A 17049-nucleotide genomic window follows, 5' to 3' on the forward strand; every position below is an offset into this window, starting at 1 on the left:
CTATGTGTTAAGATATTTTCAGTGTTTAAAGGTACATTTGATAAGATGAATCTATTGAGGCATATTGAGAAGTTGTGACAAAGGAAAATGGCATTAATTTGTGCACATTTTTAAGCACAACTTTTTAAATGTCATCAGGAGCTAAGTGAATTTGATTGCAGGCGAAATGTCTGAGAAGTTTTCTTTTTCTGTAAAATGGCAGATTTAGATTTAGCCTATATTGAATCACCTTTCAGAATATTGCCTTATCTATGAGAACTACTATTTTATTCTGAAGTTATTTATTAAGAGAACATTTTACTTTTTAACAGTCATTATTGATAAGCTGATGTACCTAACGTATTGCTTATTAAATATTCTGAGTTGAATGTTTTATATTCTCATATACTTATTATTCAGAATTTTCTTTCTGTGTTTGCCCTTACTCTACAAATAAATTGGTTTAAATTGTCAAAATGGAGAGCAAATTATTTTGCACATGGACTCGTCATGTTTTAAATATTCAGCTTGAATGGTGCTTGTTACATGTCTTTAGTTCCCTTTGAAAATTGCATTTTGGACATTTGTTTTCTATTTAAACTTACAACTGCCAGCTTTTAAAAGTAGTTGGTAGAAAACATACTATTTCCTTGAAGGCAGTACATATTTTGCATATTTATTCACAGTTTCAAATGTGGCTTTGACTTGTATTTTATTTTTACTGGAGCTGTGTGTAGTAATTTTTTCTGAAGACAGTGCGTCTTACTTAGATTATTCCTTTGTATATCCTTTGTATGCTCCCTTTGTTTCTCAGTTTTGAATCAGGAAGCAGTGAATTTGTTCTGGGAGGTTTAATATTTGCTATAAATGTTATCTTCTGTTTCTCTCTACTTTCAGTGTAAAGGCCCACTAGATTTAGGAAAATATTTTTACTTTCCTCTTATAAAGAGGCTTTTACATTGCTACTGTTTTTCACATGAAGTAGAGGAAGTAGGGTGTTTTTTTTTTTGTTTTTATATCTTGATTACTTTCAGTGTTTTTTCTTTGCTTATAGCCTATCTTGAAAATAAGTTAAAACAGAGGTTTTAAAGCAGTCTTGCTTATGTCATTAAGTAAGAAGCCTGGTGGGCTGCCGTCTGTGGGGTTCCACAGAGTCGGACACGACTGAAGTGACTTAGCAGCAGCAGCAGCAAGAAGCACTTAAGGTGTTACTTCTTTTTCTAAAATCAGCTGAAAATGTTTCCATTATCCCTGAAAAGTGAAAGTGAAAGTCACTCAATCATGTCCAACTCTTTGCGAACCCATGGACTATACAGTCCATGGAATTCTCCAGGAATACTGGAGTGGGTAGCCTTTCCCTTCTCCAGGGGATTTTCACAACCCAGGGATTGAACCCAGGTCTCCTGAATTGCAGGCGGATTCATTATCCCCAGAGATTCTTAGCTCCTAACATTTAATAGCTGTTTTCGTGCTTGTTTTTCCATGATTAATGTGATCTCTGACTTAAAGTCTTAATTTTAACATTAATTGTATAGGTTTTATGATTTTGTTTATCTTAAAGTAGTAAAGTAATAATAGAGATAAAATTAGGACACTAAACCTGATAATGTACTTCATACCATTCTTTGTGTCAACAAATACAAAATCAATACCAAATAAATGGGTTTTTTAAAATCATTTTAATCAAAATCCACTATTTTAATATTTGACTTTATATCATCCCTGCCAACATTAGATTTGTCTAATAGACAAATTTGCTCAATAATTATATATAGTAAATGTTGTTTTGCATGAGCAAATGTCCCCAACAGATTTAATAAGAGAAGATATGGCTCCTGAAACTTTATTCTTAATACCACTTAAGCTGATAAAGGGAAAAATATTAATTTGATATATTGTTGACATTCGCAACTAATAGATTTTTATTTAAAAATTTGATTGTAAATTTGCAGATGGGATATTTATATTCACAATTGCAATTAAGATAAATGCTAGTTTAACATTCAAAATACCTTCGACTGTCCACTACTTTTTTTTAATTATTTTTTTTTCCATCCTTTAAAATATCACAGTTACTTATACTTACGTGATTTGAATGTTACTATTATTGCCAGGGAGAGGTGTGGTAAAATCCTAGTGAACATTTGAAAACTTGGTTCTCACAATACAAATCTGTGACACCAGAGCTTTTGCTTTTCATCTTTCTAGAGATAACATGTTTTCCACTTGTCAGTAAATTTACCTGATGTTTAATAGAGAAGAAGGCAATGGCATCCCTCTCTGGTATCGTTGCCTAGAGAATCCAATGGACAAAAGCATGGTGGGCTACAATCCATGGGATCACAAAGAGTCAGACACAACTGAGTGACTAACACACACACACATAACAGCTTTAATTTTTTGCTTCCATTTTAGAGCTTCTGATTTTTTTGCTTTTCTTTTGATTCCTCATTTCCTAAAAAGTTATCTTTCCGCATCTGTTCCTTCCTTCAGAATGATGTAATCGATGTCTCCACATGCTTTAGACTTCTACATGAGCTAATTATGGCTTGAAACTAATAGTTGTTCATAGTTAAAGGTAGCTGAGATGGAAATTGAAGGAAAAAAATCATTGTGGTCTTTAGCGTTAGCAGGTGTCAGAAATTCAGTTTATTTTATGTTTTTCCTAATGTTTGCCTTTTTCCTTTTCCAATCCATGCTTTGGTTATTTGATAGTCTCTTGATCTGACCCATGTCAGTGTACTTAAAATTGATCAAGTGTATGTGGAGTTGTTTGTCTTTTGAAAATTAGAATAATGAGTGATCTTTCTCTAAAAATAGAGACAAGTAATTGAACCCTTCCTAGAAGGAGTTTTCCATGACGCATTTGCGTTTTATCAAAAAAGGAATGTTTAGCTATCATCTATTTACACATACTATTGGTAAAGTGCTACTTTAGGAACAAAATGAATATGAAAATCTGAAATGTGTTGTTATGTTTCCTTTGCAGCACCCTCTTAAGAGAGAAAGAACAAATAATAATAGTGTATGTTACATGTTTACTACCACTTATAAAGTATTTTTGCATTTGACAGTAATGCTCTAAGGTTAGACAGAAGTATTACTGTTATTATTCATCTATTAAAAGAAGAGGAAGTTGAACACAGACTTTTTTGTAATGGTATATTCCATTTGTTGAGTACCTGTGTGCTGGGCACTGTGATATGTGTTTGATATCCATAATACTTTATAATATTTTAAAAGAGAATATACCACCAAAAATCTATATTAGAATGTGAGCTCTTAAGTAAGAAACTCTTCCCACTATATAAATTAACTCTTCTGATTCATGTCTTTCATGTAAATGATGAAGTAGAAATAGTTCAAGGTACTAGCCTAAAATAGGGTGGTATAAAATAGAACCCAATTGAGGTTACTGTTTGTCAAACTAAAAGTTTTGAAATTGTAGAGTAAGAATAATAGTTGATAAATTTTCTAAGCGTATGTATTAATATTCTCATTTCATCCAGAAGACAACCCAGTGAAGTGGGCATTATTTTTCAAATGAGGAAATTGAAGCACAAAGTAATAAGCCAAAGATTGCAAAATCTTAATTGGTGGCAGAGTTCCTTTGATTTGACTCTGGACCTGCATTGTTAATCCACTGTTGAGTTGACTTCAGTCTCTCGGTCGTGTCCAATCTTTGTGACCCCATGAATCACAGCACGGCAGGCCTCCCTGACCATCACCAACTCCCGGAGTTCACTCAAACTCATGTCCATCAAGTCGGTGATGCCATCCAGCCATCTCATCCTTTGTCGACACCTTCTCCTCCTGTCCCCAATTCCTCCCAGCATCAGAGTCTTTTCCAGTGAGTCAACTCTTCGCAGGAGGTGGCCAAAGTATTGGAGTTTCAGCTTTAGCATCAGTTCTTCCAATGAACACCCAGGATTGATCTCCTTCAGAATGGACTGGTTGGATATCCTTGCAGTATAAGGGACTCTCAAGAGTCTTCTCCAACACCACAGTTCAAAAGCATCGATTCTTCGGCGATCAGCTTTCTTCACAGTCCAACTCTCACATCCATACATGACCACTGGAAAAACCATAGCCTTGACTAGGTGGACCTTTGATGGCAAAGTAGTGTCTCTGCTTTTTAATATGCTATCTAGGTTGGTCATAACTTTCCTTCCAAGGAGTAAGCATCTTTTAATTTCATGGCTGCAATCAGCATCTGCAGTGATTCTGGAGCCCAAAAAGATGAAGTCTGACACTGTTTCCACTGTTTCTCCATCTATTTCCCATGAAGTGATGGGACCAGATGCCATGATCTTTGTTTTCTGAATGTTGAGCTTTAAGCCAACTTTTTCACTCTCCTCTTTCACTTTCATCAAGAGGCTTTTGAGTTCCTCTTCACTTTCTGCCGTAAGGGTGGTATCATCTACATATCTGAGGTTATTGATATTTCTCCCGGAAATCTTTATTCCAACTGGGCTTCTTTCAGCCCAGCGTTTCTCATGATGTACTCTGCATATAAGTTAAATAAGCAGGGTGACAATATACAACCTTGACGTACTCCTTTTCCTATTTGTAACCAGTCTGTTGTTCCATGTCCAGTTCTAACTGTTGCTTCCTGACCTGCATACAGGTTCCTCAAGAGGCAGGTCAGGTGGTCTGGTATTCCCATCTCTTTCAGAATGTTCCACAGTTTATTGTGATCCACACAATCAAAGGCCTTGGCATAGTCAATGAAGCAGAAATAGGTGTTTTTCTGGAATTCTCTTGCTTTTTCCATGATCCAGTGGATGTTGGCAATTTGATCTCTGGTTCCTCTGCCTTTTCTAAAACCAGCTTGAACATCTGGAAGTTCACGGTTCACATATTCCTGAAGCCTGGCTTGGAGAATTTTGAGCATGACTTTACTAGCGTGTGAGATGAGTGCAATTGTGTGGTAGTTTGAGCTTTCTTTGGCATTGCCTTTCTTTGGGATTGGAATGAAAACTGACCTTTTCCAATCCTGTGGCCACTGCTGAGTTTTCCAAATTTGCTGGCATATTGAGTGCAGCACTTTCACAGCATCATCTTTTAGGATTTGAAATAGCTCACCTGGAATTTCTATCACCTCCACTAGCTTTGTTCGCAGTGATGCTTTCTAAGGCCCACTTGACTTCACATTCCAGGATGTCTGGCTCTAGGTGAATGATCACACCATCGTGATTATCTTGTTTGTGAAGATCTTTTTTTGTACAGTTCTGTGTATTCTTGCCACCTCTTCTTAATATCTTCTGCTTCTGTTAGGTCCATACCATTTCTGTCCTTTATCGAGCCCATCTTTGCATGAAATGTTCCCTTGGTATCTCTAATTTTCTTGAAGAGATCTCTAGTTTCCTATTCTGTTGTTTTCCTCTATTTTTTTGCATTGATTGCTGAGGAAGGCTTTCTTATCTCTCCTTGCTCTTCTTTGGAACTCTGCATTCAAATGGGTATATCTTTCCTTTTCTCCTTTGCTTTTCGCTTCTCTTCTTTTCACAGCTATTTGTAAAACCTCCCCAGACAGCCATTTTGCTTTTTTGCATTTCTTTTCCATGGAGATGGTCTTGATCCCTATCTCCTGTACAGTGTCAGGAACCTCCATCCATAGTTCATCAGGCACTCTTTATCTATCAGATCTAATCATAAGGGACTTGATTTAGGTCATATCTGAATGGTCTAGTGGTTTTCCCTACTTTCTTCAATTTCAGTCTGCGTCTGGCAATAAGGAGTTCATGATCTGAGCCACAGTCAGCTCCTGGTCTTGTTTGTGCTATCTGTATAGAGCTTCTCCATCTTTGGCTTTGAAGAATATAATCAATCTGATTTCGGTATTGACCATCTGGTGATGTCCATGTGTAGAGTCTTCTGTTGTGTTGTTGGAAGAGGGTGTTTGCTATGACCAGTGCATTTTCTTGGCAAAACTCTATTAGCCTTTGCCCTGTTTCATTCCGTGCTCCAAGGCCAAATTTGCCTTTTAAATGTTTTAAATGTTGTGAGGATTAAAGGGCATTTCAAAAGCATGCATTTAATGTGGATCTTCAAATTACTGAGTTGAGTACCTTTTGGGTTTTATGAGTTTCCTAAGGTGATGGACAGGGAGGCCTGGCATGCTGTGATTCATGGGGTCGCAGAGAGTCGGACACGACTGAGCAACTGAACTGAACTGAAGATTTCCTTTATGAAGAGACAGTTCATTTTATAGCCTAAGGGGGAAAAGAGCTCAGATGGTGCAAATGTCTAATTCTTTAATCAGGGAAAACTCTTTAATATTAAAATGCTTGAAACTATTTATTAGATAAAGATACATGTAAATAGCTTTTTTTTTTTAAGGTTAAGTAGTAGCCCCTCAAACTGCCTTTTTCTCAATTGAGACTCTAAAATATCTTATAAATCGTAGAGGATAGTAGTGAGTAGTCAGTACCTAGAGCTTTGCCCTCCAAATATTTCTGTTGACCCCATTCAATCCAAAAGCCAAACAGATCTGTTACAAATAAATTGACTGTGATTTTTTCAAACAATGTCTATGGACTACAGCTAGGAGTACTGTGCATATAGATATAAGCAATAGCATTTTAATGCTCTAACTACTCTTCCCTCTATGTTAATCATAAACAAAGCTATGAAAAATACTGATTTTTGCCTACAGTTTCAAAGTACTATGTCAGTCGTATAATGTGGATACGGAATGTCTGCTATTGACAAACAACATAAAGTAAAACAAGTATTTGGAAGTAAGTAGACTTTTCCTATTCTGGTGTGTGTCTGTCCATCCATCTCTCCATCCCTAATGCTAATGTATCCCTCAGTCTCTGAAAAGGGAGCATGGGATTTACAATTTTGACTTGAAAGTAGATATTAATCATTATACAGTTATCCAATGTATTGAATTAGAAAAAGAAGAAAAATTCAGTTGTATAATTTTTAGAAGCAGAAAAACAAAATAGATCTGTAGGTAAGTTTGTTTTTTTAAGTTTTTAACTTTAGTTTGTTAGCAGCAATTTATTTCCTATGTTTTTCTTTCTGCTTTCTGTAGCTATTGGGGAAATATGTTTAGTAAAATAGTTTGAGTTTCTCAGCTTTCTTGTAAATCTAACAAATGCCTTCATTCACCAAGCTTTTGTTGAGTGGATTGTGTAAGGCATAAAGTTTCTAGCACATCTGTTGTTCAGTCGCCAAATCGTGTCCAGCTTTTTGCGACCCCATGGACTGCAGCATTCCAGGCCTCCCTGTCCCTCTCTGTCCCCTGGAATTTGTCCAAGTTCATGTCCATTGAACCGGTGATTATATCCAATCATCTCATCCTCTGCCACCCTCTTCGCCTTTTGCCTTCAGTCTTTCCCAGTATCAGGATCTTTTCCAATGAGTCAGCTATTCACATCAGGTAGCCAAAGTATTGGAACTTCGTCTTTCCAGTGTGTATTCAGGGTTGACTTCCTTTAAGAATTGACTGGTTTGATCGCCTTGTTTTCCAGGGGACATTGATGATACTCAGTAAGTTTTTGTCTTTGTTCCAGTAAAAGATTGCTTGATATCAGAAACACAGAGATAAATACATTTTCTTCCCTGTCCTCAAAAAGTATATTTGCTAGAGGAAAAGAGCTGCTTAACAACTAATTTGGTAAAAGACCTGTTGCTTGTGCAGATTTGCAAAATTATGTCAAATTTGGAGGACTCTACAGTCTTCTCAAATAGTGTAAACAAAGGTGGCTAGTAGTAACAGGTAACTTACCCAACTGGGAGCATGGTGTCCAGTGGATAAAGTTACACATATTTGTGGCTATTCTATGTTTTAATTAAAGAATTTCCATCTAAACACATGAAGTCTTTTCCTTTGAACTATCTTTACTGAAGTTCTTTTTTCCAGTTTTATTGCCGTATAATTGACATACAGCACTGTATAAGGGTATAGCATAAAAGTTTTACTTACATATATCTTGAAATGATTACCACAAGTTGGTTAATATCCCTCATCTCATATAGATAGAAGATAAAAGAAAAGTAAACTTTTCCTTCTGATAAGAATGCTTAGAATTTACTCTCTCAGCAACTTTCATGTATATCATACAACTTTGTTAAGTATACTTATGTCATGCATCCCTAGTAATTATTTGTCTTATAACTGGAAGTTTTTATCACTTGACCACCTTTTTCCAATTCTCCCTCCTCTCACTCCAACCTTTGATAGCCACAATCTTATCTCTCTTTTTTTTTATGAATTTGGTTTTGTTTCTTTGTTTTTTTAGATATAACTTGTTTATCTGTTCATCCATCAGTGGGCACTTCCATGTCTTGTCTATTGTATATAATGCTACTATAAACATGGGGATACAGATATCACAACATGGTGTTTATGTTTCCATTGTGGCTGCAACAGTTTACATTCTTACCAGTAGTGCACAAAGGTCCCCTTTTCGCCACATCCTCTTTAATTTTTGCTCTCTTTTGCCTTTTTGATGCTAGTCATTCTAACAGATATGAAGTGTTTTGGAGTGCTCTGTATTATTTTAAATATTAATCCTTTATCAGATACCTGGTTTGTAAATATTTTCTCCCATTCTGTAGGTTTTCTCTTCATTTTATTGAAGGTTTTCTTTGCTGTACAGAAGCTTTTGAGTTTGATGTAGTCCCACCTGTTTATTTCTAACCTGTTGCTTATGCTTTCGATGTCCAGAGAATCATTCCTAAGACCTACATCAGGGTATTGTTTTTTCCTGTGTTTTTTTCTAGTAGTTTCATTGTTTCAGGTGTTACATTTAAGCCTTTAGTCCATTCAAATTAATTTTTGTGAGTGGTATAGCTAGGGGTCTAGTGTCATTCTTTTATACATGATCTCTTTTAGAACCTTGATACTGGAAAGAACTAAAAGCTTGTTCTTTATGACTGAGAGGATTGTTATTGTTTTTGAGAATTTCCATAAAGTATTTTGTAATATTCTTTGAGAGACTTTCCCCAAAATCAAGCACCACTGTAAGTTTGTCCTAGCGGTGTGGTGGTAGTAGAAACTGCCCACCTGTGAGCAATAGGAGACAGGGATGACAGAGAATAAGGTGGCTGGATGGCATCACCAGCTCGATGGACATGAGTTTGAGTGAACTCCGGGAGTTGGTGATGGACAGGGAGGCCTGGCGTGCTGTGATTCATGGGTTCGCAAAGAGTCGGACATGACTGAGCAACTGAACTGATCGGGAGTCTTATTTTTCATGTTTCAAAAGTATATCAGAAATCATGCACTGCAATATGTATGTATAGGCCAAACATGACTAATAGACCATAATATGACTAGAAAGGGCAAAAGGACAGGTTGCTTTTTGCTCTGGATTAGAAGTAGCATTAACGATTAGTAAGATTGGTGAAAGTGAAAGCTCAGTTGTGTCTGACTCTTTGCGATCCCGTGGACTGTATCAAACCCTGGCCCCCTGCATTACAAGATGTTGATACCATGGACTGGATCAAACCCTGGCCCCCTGCATTACAGGAATGGCGTCTTAGCCACTGAGCCATCAGGGAAGTCCTGTCCTGGTTTATTTTCACCACAGGACATAACTCTCTTCTGTCTTTGTTTTTGTTTATTGAGAGTTTGCCATACTGAAGCTGGAGTTTCATGAGATCAGAAACATTGCCTAATTTTTTCCTTGCTGTATTTCTAGGGGCTGGGAAAATCCTGAAACATAATATTTGAAGGAATTTATGAGTTTTTTTGTTTGTTTTTGTTAACATTTTCATGATCCTTGGGTTAAAGTAAATAAGACAGGCATGATACTTGTCTCCAGGTTCTCTACTTTTTTTTGACGTAAAAGTCTCAGTCGCATCTGACTCTGCGAATTCTCCAGGCCAGAATACTGGAGTGGGTAGCCTGTTCCCTTCTCCATGGGATTTTCCCAACCCGGGGATCAAACCCAGGTCCCCTGCATTGCAAACAGATTCTTTTCCAGCTGGAGTTGTGTTTATTTGGGAGCCTAAATGAGTCTAAAGTGATTTAAAATTAGTATATATTGGCTATATCTGTTATTTGCTTTCATATATGAGTTATTTGCCTTTAGCTATTTCATTTCTATGGGAAACAGACAATAATAACACAAGGTAATTACGTAGTTATTCGATCTATTAGACCTAACAGGATCTTCAAAATTATAATTCAGCTCCTCACTCAGCTTCTGACTGAAGTAGTTTCTTAAAAGTGAAGTGAAATTTCCTCAAGTCACACTTAATTAATAACAAGGTAGTGTTTTATCTTAAGCCAGTGTTCTGGCTCAAAGTCCACTATTGTTTTTAGCTGCTAGATAATTTGAAAATAAAATACTCAGGAATCCTTATTAGAATGATTCTTTTTTTTGCCACTCTGTTTCGCTATCTGGAAGCACCATCTATCTGTATGTCCAGTAAGTTTTTAATGTATAACCTGGCTTCTGATGATTTGAGAGATTTATCTTATCCCAGAACTATATGGTTTGTGGTTTGTTTTTTTGGCTTAAATGTATAATTTTAATTATATAATGTGTCAAACATACAGAAAACTGTGGAATAACAGAAAAGATTTCTGTGTATCCACCGCAAAGAAAAAAAAGATGTTAACACACACACAAAAAAGGACAACCATGAACCCAGCCCTTGTATTTATTTGTCCACTTGTCATAGAACATTGTAGCATGCCTTGGTACATGGTAGCCACTTCTAATGAGAGTTAAACTTGTCAGGTGACAAAACTGAAACAATTTAGTAAGGGGTTTAATGCCATTTATTCAAGGGAAAACAATCCATGGATTGGGGGAATACATATCAATATAACAAATATTTTTGTACCTCTGTCCTTGAGTGAACAGAAGGAAACCCTAACTCTGAGGAAGTTGTGGCAGTGAGGTGAGGAAAGCCTTATGGAAAACAGATAAAATGAGGGAGGTCATTAATAATTTGTGGAAAGGCACAGAGAAGTAAAAGATTTTGTCAGGTTTGGGGAACTGCAAGTCTTTAGATAACACTGAATGACAGTGGGAGAATAGTTCACATGAGGTTGAAAAATTAGGCAAGGATCTTTTTATGATCAAAATTATTTTAAGCAAGAAATGCATGTAAAGGAACTTTTTCTGTAGAAATTTTAGATAACATACTTGCACATATTTGAGTTCTGTAAAATATTCTTTAAAAAAGTGAATTTGTTAAAGCACTAGTGAGTGTAACATTAATATATCTCTTTCTGAAGATTTTAGTGCCAAAGCAAATTCGTTGCAAATTTAGTATTACAAGGATGTGTGTATAGTAAAGAGAAAATTTTATAGTAGTAGGGAGGAAAATCTTGATAGCTAGGGTTAAATTTCATTAGTACCTGACCAGATCTGTAGAAGATACTCTGTACAAAGAAATACCGTGGGCATTTTAAATAAGAATAGTTGCTTAAGTGTGCAGTTTTTGCCGGGGAGTGGAGGCGTGCTTTGAAAAAAAGAAAAAAGTTAATACCTTCCACCTTTCTCCTCTTTTTAGGAAGGAGGGGGAGGAGCGAAGAGGGATGGAGATAAGGCCTTTCGCTAGACAGCAGCCCCTTCTCGCGTATTTTCCGATTGCGAGCGTGGCTTGCTGGGCCGGCAGGGGGCGGAGCCGACGGTGACGCACCCGTGCGCCGCAAGGCATTGTGGGAAGTTCGGGCCGCGAGTGAGGTTGTTGGAAGCGAGGTGGGGGCGGCCGTTTGTTTTCTCGTGGTCTCGAACTCGCGCGTTCTCTTCTTCCCCGCGGTGAGCGGCGGGGCGGAGAAACGGCGGCGACGGCAGCAGGAGCAGCTGTAGCTTCGGACACCTTCCTGTGCCTTTTCCGGCGAATGGTTCCTCTTCCCCCTCCCTCTCACTGTTTGTTGTGTGTTTGGTGTGTTAAAGCAGGAGCGAGAACGCGAGCAGCGCCATGAGCAACACTACCATCGTCCCCAGCACTGCGGGCCCGGGCCCCAGCGGCGGGCCGGGGGGCGGAGGCGGCGGCGGCGGAGGCGGCGGCACCGAGGTAATCCAGGTGACTAATGTCTCCCCGAGCGCTAGCTCTGAGCAGATGCGGACCCTCTTCGGTTTCCTAGGCAAGATCGACGAACTGCGCCTCTTCCCGCCTGAGTGAGTATCGTCCACCATCACGGTTTTTGCTAACTCCTCCCCAGCCTGGGCCTACCCATACCATTTCCTGCAGGCCCTTGTCTGTGCCTTCGTGGGCTAGGCTGCTTCAGTTGAGGTTGGCTGTTGGGTTTACTTATGAAAGAAATCTGTGCATTAGGCCTTCTGTTGATGCACAGAGGCAGGGCCAGGGTTTGGGGGTTTAGGAGGCAACTGGCTTCTAGGGTTGTTTTTTTTTTTCTCTCTAAATTATGCCTGCGTGGTCGTTCTTGGGGCCCTTAAAATCAAGACAAACTCCATTTTATGTATTTTAAATAGGTTAATTTCTTAAAAAAAGCATTTGAATTCTTTGAAAAATAACAAAAATTTTCGTTTCTGTGTTATTTTGATATTGAACTTTATAAACTGTTCACTTACTGCTAAATATTGTTAAGTGATTCTGGCCCATTGAACATAATTCAGTTAATACTCTTTAACAGACATTCAGTGAGCCTGAGTACTTTTTAAAATGAGAAGAGTTACAGCTGAAACGTCTTTATTTTCCTTTGTGTAAATAAAGTGCACATTTCTATATTCTGTAATTGTTCTTCAGAAGGAATTTTTTAGAACGTTAAATTTTTTAATTTGGGGTGTAAGGGTTTTTGTTTTTATTCTGTTGTCTTACATTTCTTATTTTTGTCACAGATGTGTTAAATGAGTGCAATAATTGTAAAAAAAAAAAAAAGCAGCTAAGGCAAGATGTGATAAATATTAGAGCAAAAATTTGAAATAATAAAACAGTCCAGTGTTCCTTGGGAAGAGTGAAAATTCAGATTTTACTGTCAGTGGGTACTCTGTTCCAGCTGTACCATAAGTTTTTTATGATGCCGCTTAAGTACTAAACAGGAGATTGGAGTCCTCAAAGAATCCACTGTTGTGGATGTAATCATTAATAACCTGGGCGTGATAAATCTGTGCGCTTCTCTAAGTTGATCATACTGCAGTTGGTATTTATTACTGCATTTCATCATGTTTTCCTTAAAAGTATTTTCAGATAATAGTGTTTTCAAATGCTGTGTTGTCTTTAATTTGGGGGTACTGTATGTATGGAGGGAGGATTAGAGTTAATTAATTTACATGAAGTGTAGAATTCTAGGAACAAACTTTTTGTTGAAGTTAAACAGGTATTTATTTTGACAGTGAAGGACAAATGGCTTTCATGATAACTTACAGAAATGGATGTTTTGCTGTTACTTTCTCCCAACATTCCTTTTATCGTTAGTAGTATTAATAAATGGTAAAATGGCAGGAAATGAAAGTGACACATCTGATTATTATTGATTACTTGATTGTAATCATGTTACTTCTCAAAGTGTATGAGATGCTGGACTTATTTATAAGAAAATTATTTCCAGTCCCACGAGTCATTAAGAATATTTTTCAGAGTTTATGACTATGAAATGGTTTTCTTGTGAAAATGTTCTTTTTATGATACTTTCATGAAAAATGACAAGTGTGGGATGTTACCTTGTCTGTTGTCTCAAGGGGGAGTCGTGATAGAACAGACTGGCTTTTTAATTTGTAGTCAGTGGAGTGGTTCCATCCTAACCAGGAGAGTTGTGTGTTCCAGGTAACTTGATCTCTGGGGTGCTATGCATTAAGAGGATTTTTTTCCTACATTGGGAAGAATAAATACTGACACATTTTTGCTCAGACTCATTGATATATGCGCCCGTGTACAGATCATTTTCTTTTCTGAAAATATGTAAGGTTATAATGTAGTGAATTTTGCATTATTTTAGTGGCCTTTCCAAATTGAACAGTGTGAACGTAGATCCTTTTGTTCATTTAATATTATATGTGTGTATGGATATATAGGTTTTTTTTTTCCCCACTAATTTAAGTCTTAATAGCTAATCCGACCTGCACAATTTGGAAATACTTTATTGATGTTTTCTTTAAGCTCCCTACAGTGTTCAGTAGTAGTTTGTTGCGGATAATATACTATGGAATCCTAATAGTCTAAAAGGGGTTCATCTTTCCAGAAGTACTCCAAAAATTTACTCTTATCATAGAATAAGATTAAATGACTTAACTTGAAATTCTATTGATTGTAAATATATTTGTTGCTTTGCTTGATTTTTTTTTTTTTTTAATGAGTGTGTGTTTCTCCCAGAAGGTGTTCATATCCACCTGGAACTCTGACATGCTTGCTTTCTTTTGTTGTTCAAATGTCACCAATTCACGCTATATAAAAATGCAACCGCTCCCTGCCTTCTCTGTTCAATTTAATTGCTTTTTCTCTGTAGAGCTGTTCACCAACTGACAAGTTTAACTCCTCTGTCTTCTAGAATAAGGTTCCTTGGGGTCATCAACATCACTTGAGGGGCACTTTTAAAGTATTATGTGACTGAGCTCCGACCCATACCTACTGAATTTTAGCCCCAAATTCCTGTTTGTGGGGAAAATTCTTAGGATCACAGACATTTCAGAGAACCTCAAGAAGGTGTCTCCCCTTATTTTATTATCAAATCCATCTATTTCTTGGTTCTTTTAAGCCAGAAATTGCTAACTTAAAATTCCACGCAGTGATACGTCCTGTCTTCATAACAATTAGTATTTTATCCCTCTTTCAGTATGATAGCCTTATATATACAGAGGAACTAAGCCTTGTATCCTGTTTTACAAATGACTGCCTGAAATTCACATAGATTTCTATCAGTGTCAGAACTAGTATTTGAAACCTAATGTGATTCTTTTCTACCACTTCTTCATGATTTCCTTCAAAGCCAAGCAACTTGTGATTGGAATCATTCTTTTACACTTAATAGATATTCTTCAGTTGTTTGATTTTAGTGGGGTATCAGTGGAGAAAGTCACTGGAGTGCTTATCAGGTAATGATCCTTGAGAAACATATGTCAGTTACTCAATAACTGAAGACTTCTGTAACACTGCACATAAATCCATTACTAACTTCTCAGGAACCAAAAAGAGATACTTTACATATAAGTAACTTAGTATAGTTAGGTAAGGGAGAGATCATAATTTAACTTTAAAATTTTTTAATTTAAAAATACAAAATTTATATTTAAAACTAAATGCAACAATGTACTGTATTTTTTTTAGAACTGAATAAGAACACATGAGGGAAAGAGGATGTGAGGTCAACAGAGTTGTTAATTTTGTCACAGACTTGCTGTTTTGTGGGGCTTAAGAGATACTTTGTTTATAAGCTCAAAATTCTCTGCTCCGAAATGGTTAGCTCAATATTAAGATGATATTGAAAGAACTGACCCAGACCAGAATTTCTACTTTAGCAGTCATGAGTATCAGCTAAGGATCTTGTTAAGAATCAGAGCCTTCCTATGAAAAGGATTCTTACATTCAGTGGGCTTGAGGTGGAAAACAGTCATCTGAATTTTATGTGTGCATCCCAGAAGATTCTGAAACAAGCCTCAGAGGTCACTGTAAGAAACTAGACACAGTACCACCACCATTCTTAGATAAAGGATGAAAGCATCATACAAGGCTACCTTTTCCCTATCTTGTTCCTCAGTTCTTTTCAACTGCACTGCCTCTTCTATGTTAATTCTTAAAGGTAAGGATATTCTTAAAGGTAAATTATGTTTAATTCTTAAACATAATTCTGTGTTAATTCTTAACAGTCATATTTTTAGCAGTGGTACTTGCACAAGATCCTAGGGTGGGAAAATTAATTTCCGATGTCAGTTCTTAACGTCTCTTTTATTGATTTTAACTGAAAAAAATGTGACAGTATAAATTGCAGGACAAAATGGCAGTGGTTTTAAATGACAATTTAAAGTGGAGAGAGATGAATTATTTGCCCTTCTGAGTTCTTACTGTACTTTCCCATAATATTTAAATTGTTCATATTTTATCTTTACCTTACCACCACTTATAGGTATGATAGAGTAGTCAAATAATGTTGCAGAGATACGAGTGGGTAAAAAAAAAATGTGAACATTTAAGATCACTAAATGGAAATATATTGGAAATACAATGGAAATATATTGGGCATACTTTCCTTTTTTTTTTTTACAAAGAACTCTTGATTGTTTATATTCTTTAATAAGCTAATATTTGGTAGTCATATTTTCTTTCAGTTAGATGACAATAGATGGTGTCAAAGAAATAGTAGAGGTCACTTTTTTTTTTATTGGAGTATAATTGCTTCACAATGTTGGTTAATTTCTGCTGTACAACAAAGTAAATCAACTGTGTATACATATACCCACTCCTCCTTGGATCTCCATTCCACCCATCTGGGTTGTCACAGAGCACCAAACTGAGCTCCTGTGCTACACAGCAGCTTCCTACTAGCTGTGTTACACATGGTAGTGTATATATGTCAGTCGTACTCTCCCAGTTGATCCCACTGTCCCCACCCCCATGTCTACCTGTCCCTTCCCTATGTCTGCATCTCTATACCTGCCCTGCAAATAGGAACAAAATTGGTAGAGCTGTATAGTAGGGTCACTTTTTAAGAAAAGTAAGTGCTTACACTTTAGAACATAAAATTAAGCATTTAAAGAGCTTTTTAATTTAGTTGTAAAAATGTGGCTGTCAGAAATAGGAAAAGCTGTGTAGCTCTAGTACTAATGATGGAAAAGCTTTAACTAGGAGCAGCATTTTTAAATTTCAGAACAGTGGTGTTTCACAATAAAAAAAATTGTATCCTTTCAAAAAAATTTTTCCAGTAAACTATAGCAATATGGCTTAAATCCATTTCAGTACATACATTGACAGCTTTGCTTTGAACCTAGATTAGCATCTGTGCTAATAAGGGCATTGCCTTTAAGAAAACTTACATTCTAAGAGGTTCGAGTTCTCAGATTATAGATTGATGTTGGTAAGAAGCTTTTATTTTCATATTGTGCCCAAATTATAAGAAAATGTTTCTTTTCAGCAACACTTAATCTGAAACAGTGTGACCAATCTGATGTAATCCAATTTTTATGTATACGTGAAAATCTC

General features: G+C 36.7%; 1 protein-coding gene across 3 annotated transcripts in view; it reads left to right on the forward strand.

Moving 5' to 3' along the window:
- Positions 1-17049, forward strand: part of SRSF11 (serine and arginine rich splicing factor 11) — a 51477-nt gene that overhangs the window by 2464 nt on the left and 31964 nt on the right. The window contains exon 2 of one of the 3 annotated variants that reach the window (XM_055402289.2): positions 11856-12077. In XM_055402289.2, the coding sequence (XP_055258264.1) occupies positions 11878-12077 (200 nt within the window). In that variant the 5' untranslated portion in view covers positions 11856-11877. Of the gene's footprint in view, positions 1-11612; positions 12078-17049 lie in introns of those variants that run through there. The other 2 variants (XM_055402290.2, XM_055402291.2) reach the window with 2 other exon arrangements.

This window comes from Moschus berezovskii, chromosome 4, assembly GCF_049115385.1.
Source record: "Moschus berezovskii isolate FMDL1 chromosome 4, NW_MosBer_1.0, whole genome shotgun sequence".
Lineage (NCBI taxonomy): Eukaryota > Metazoa > Chordata > Mammalia > Artiodactyla > Moschidae > Moschus > Moschus berezovskii.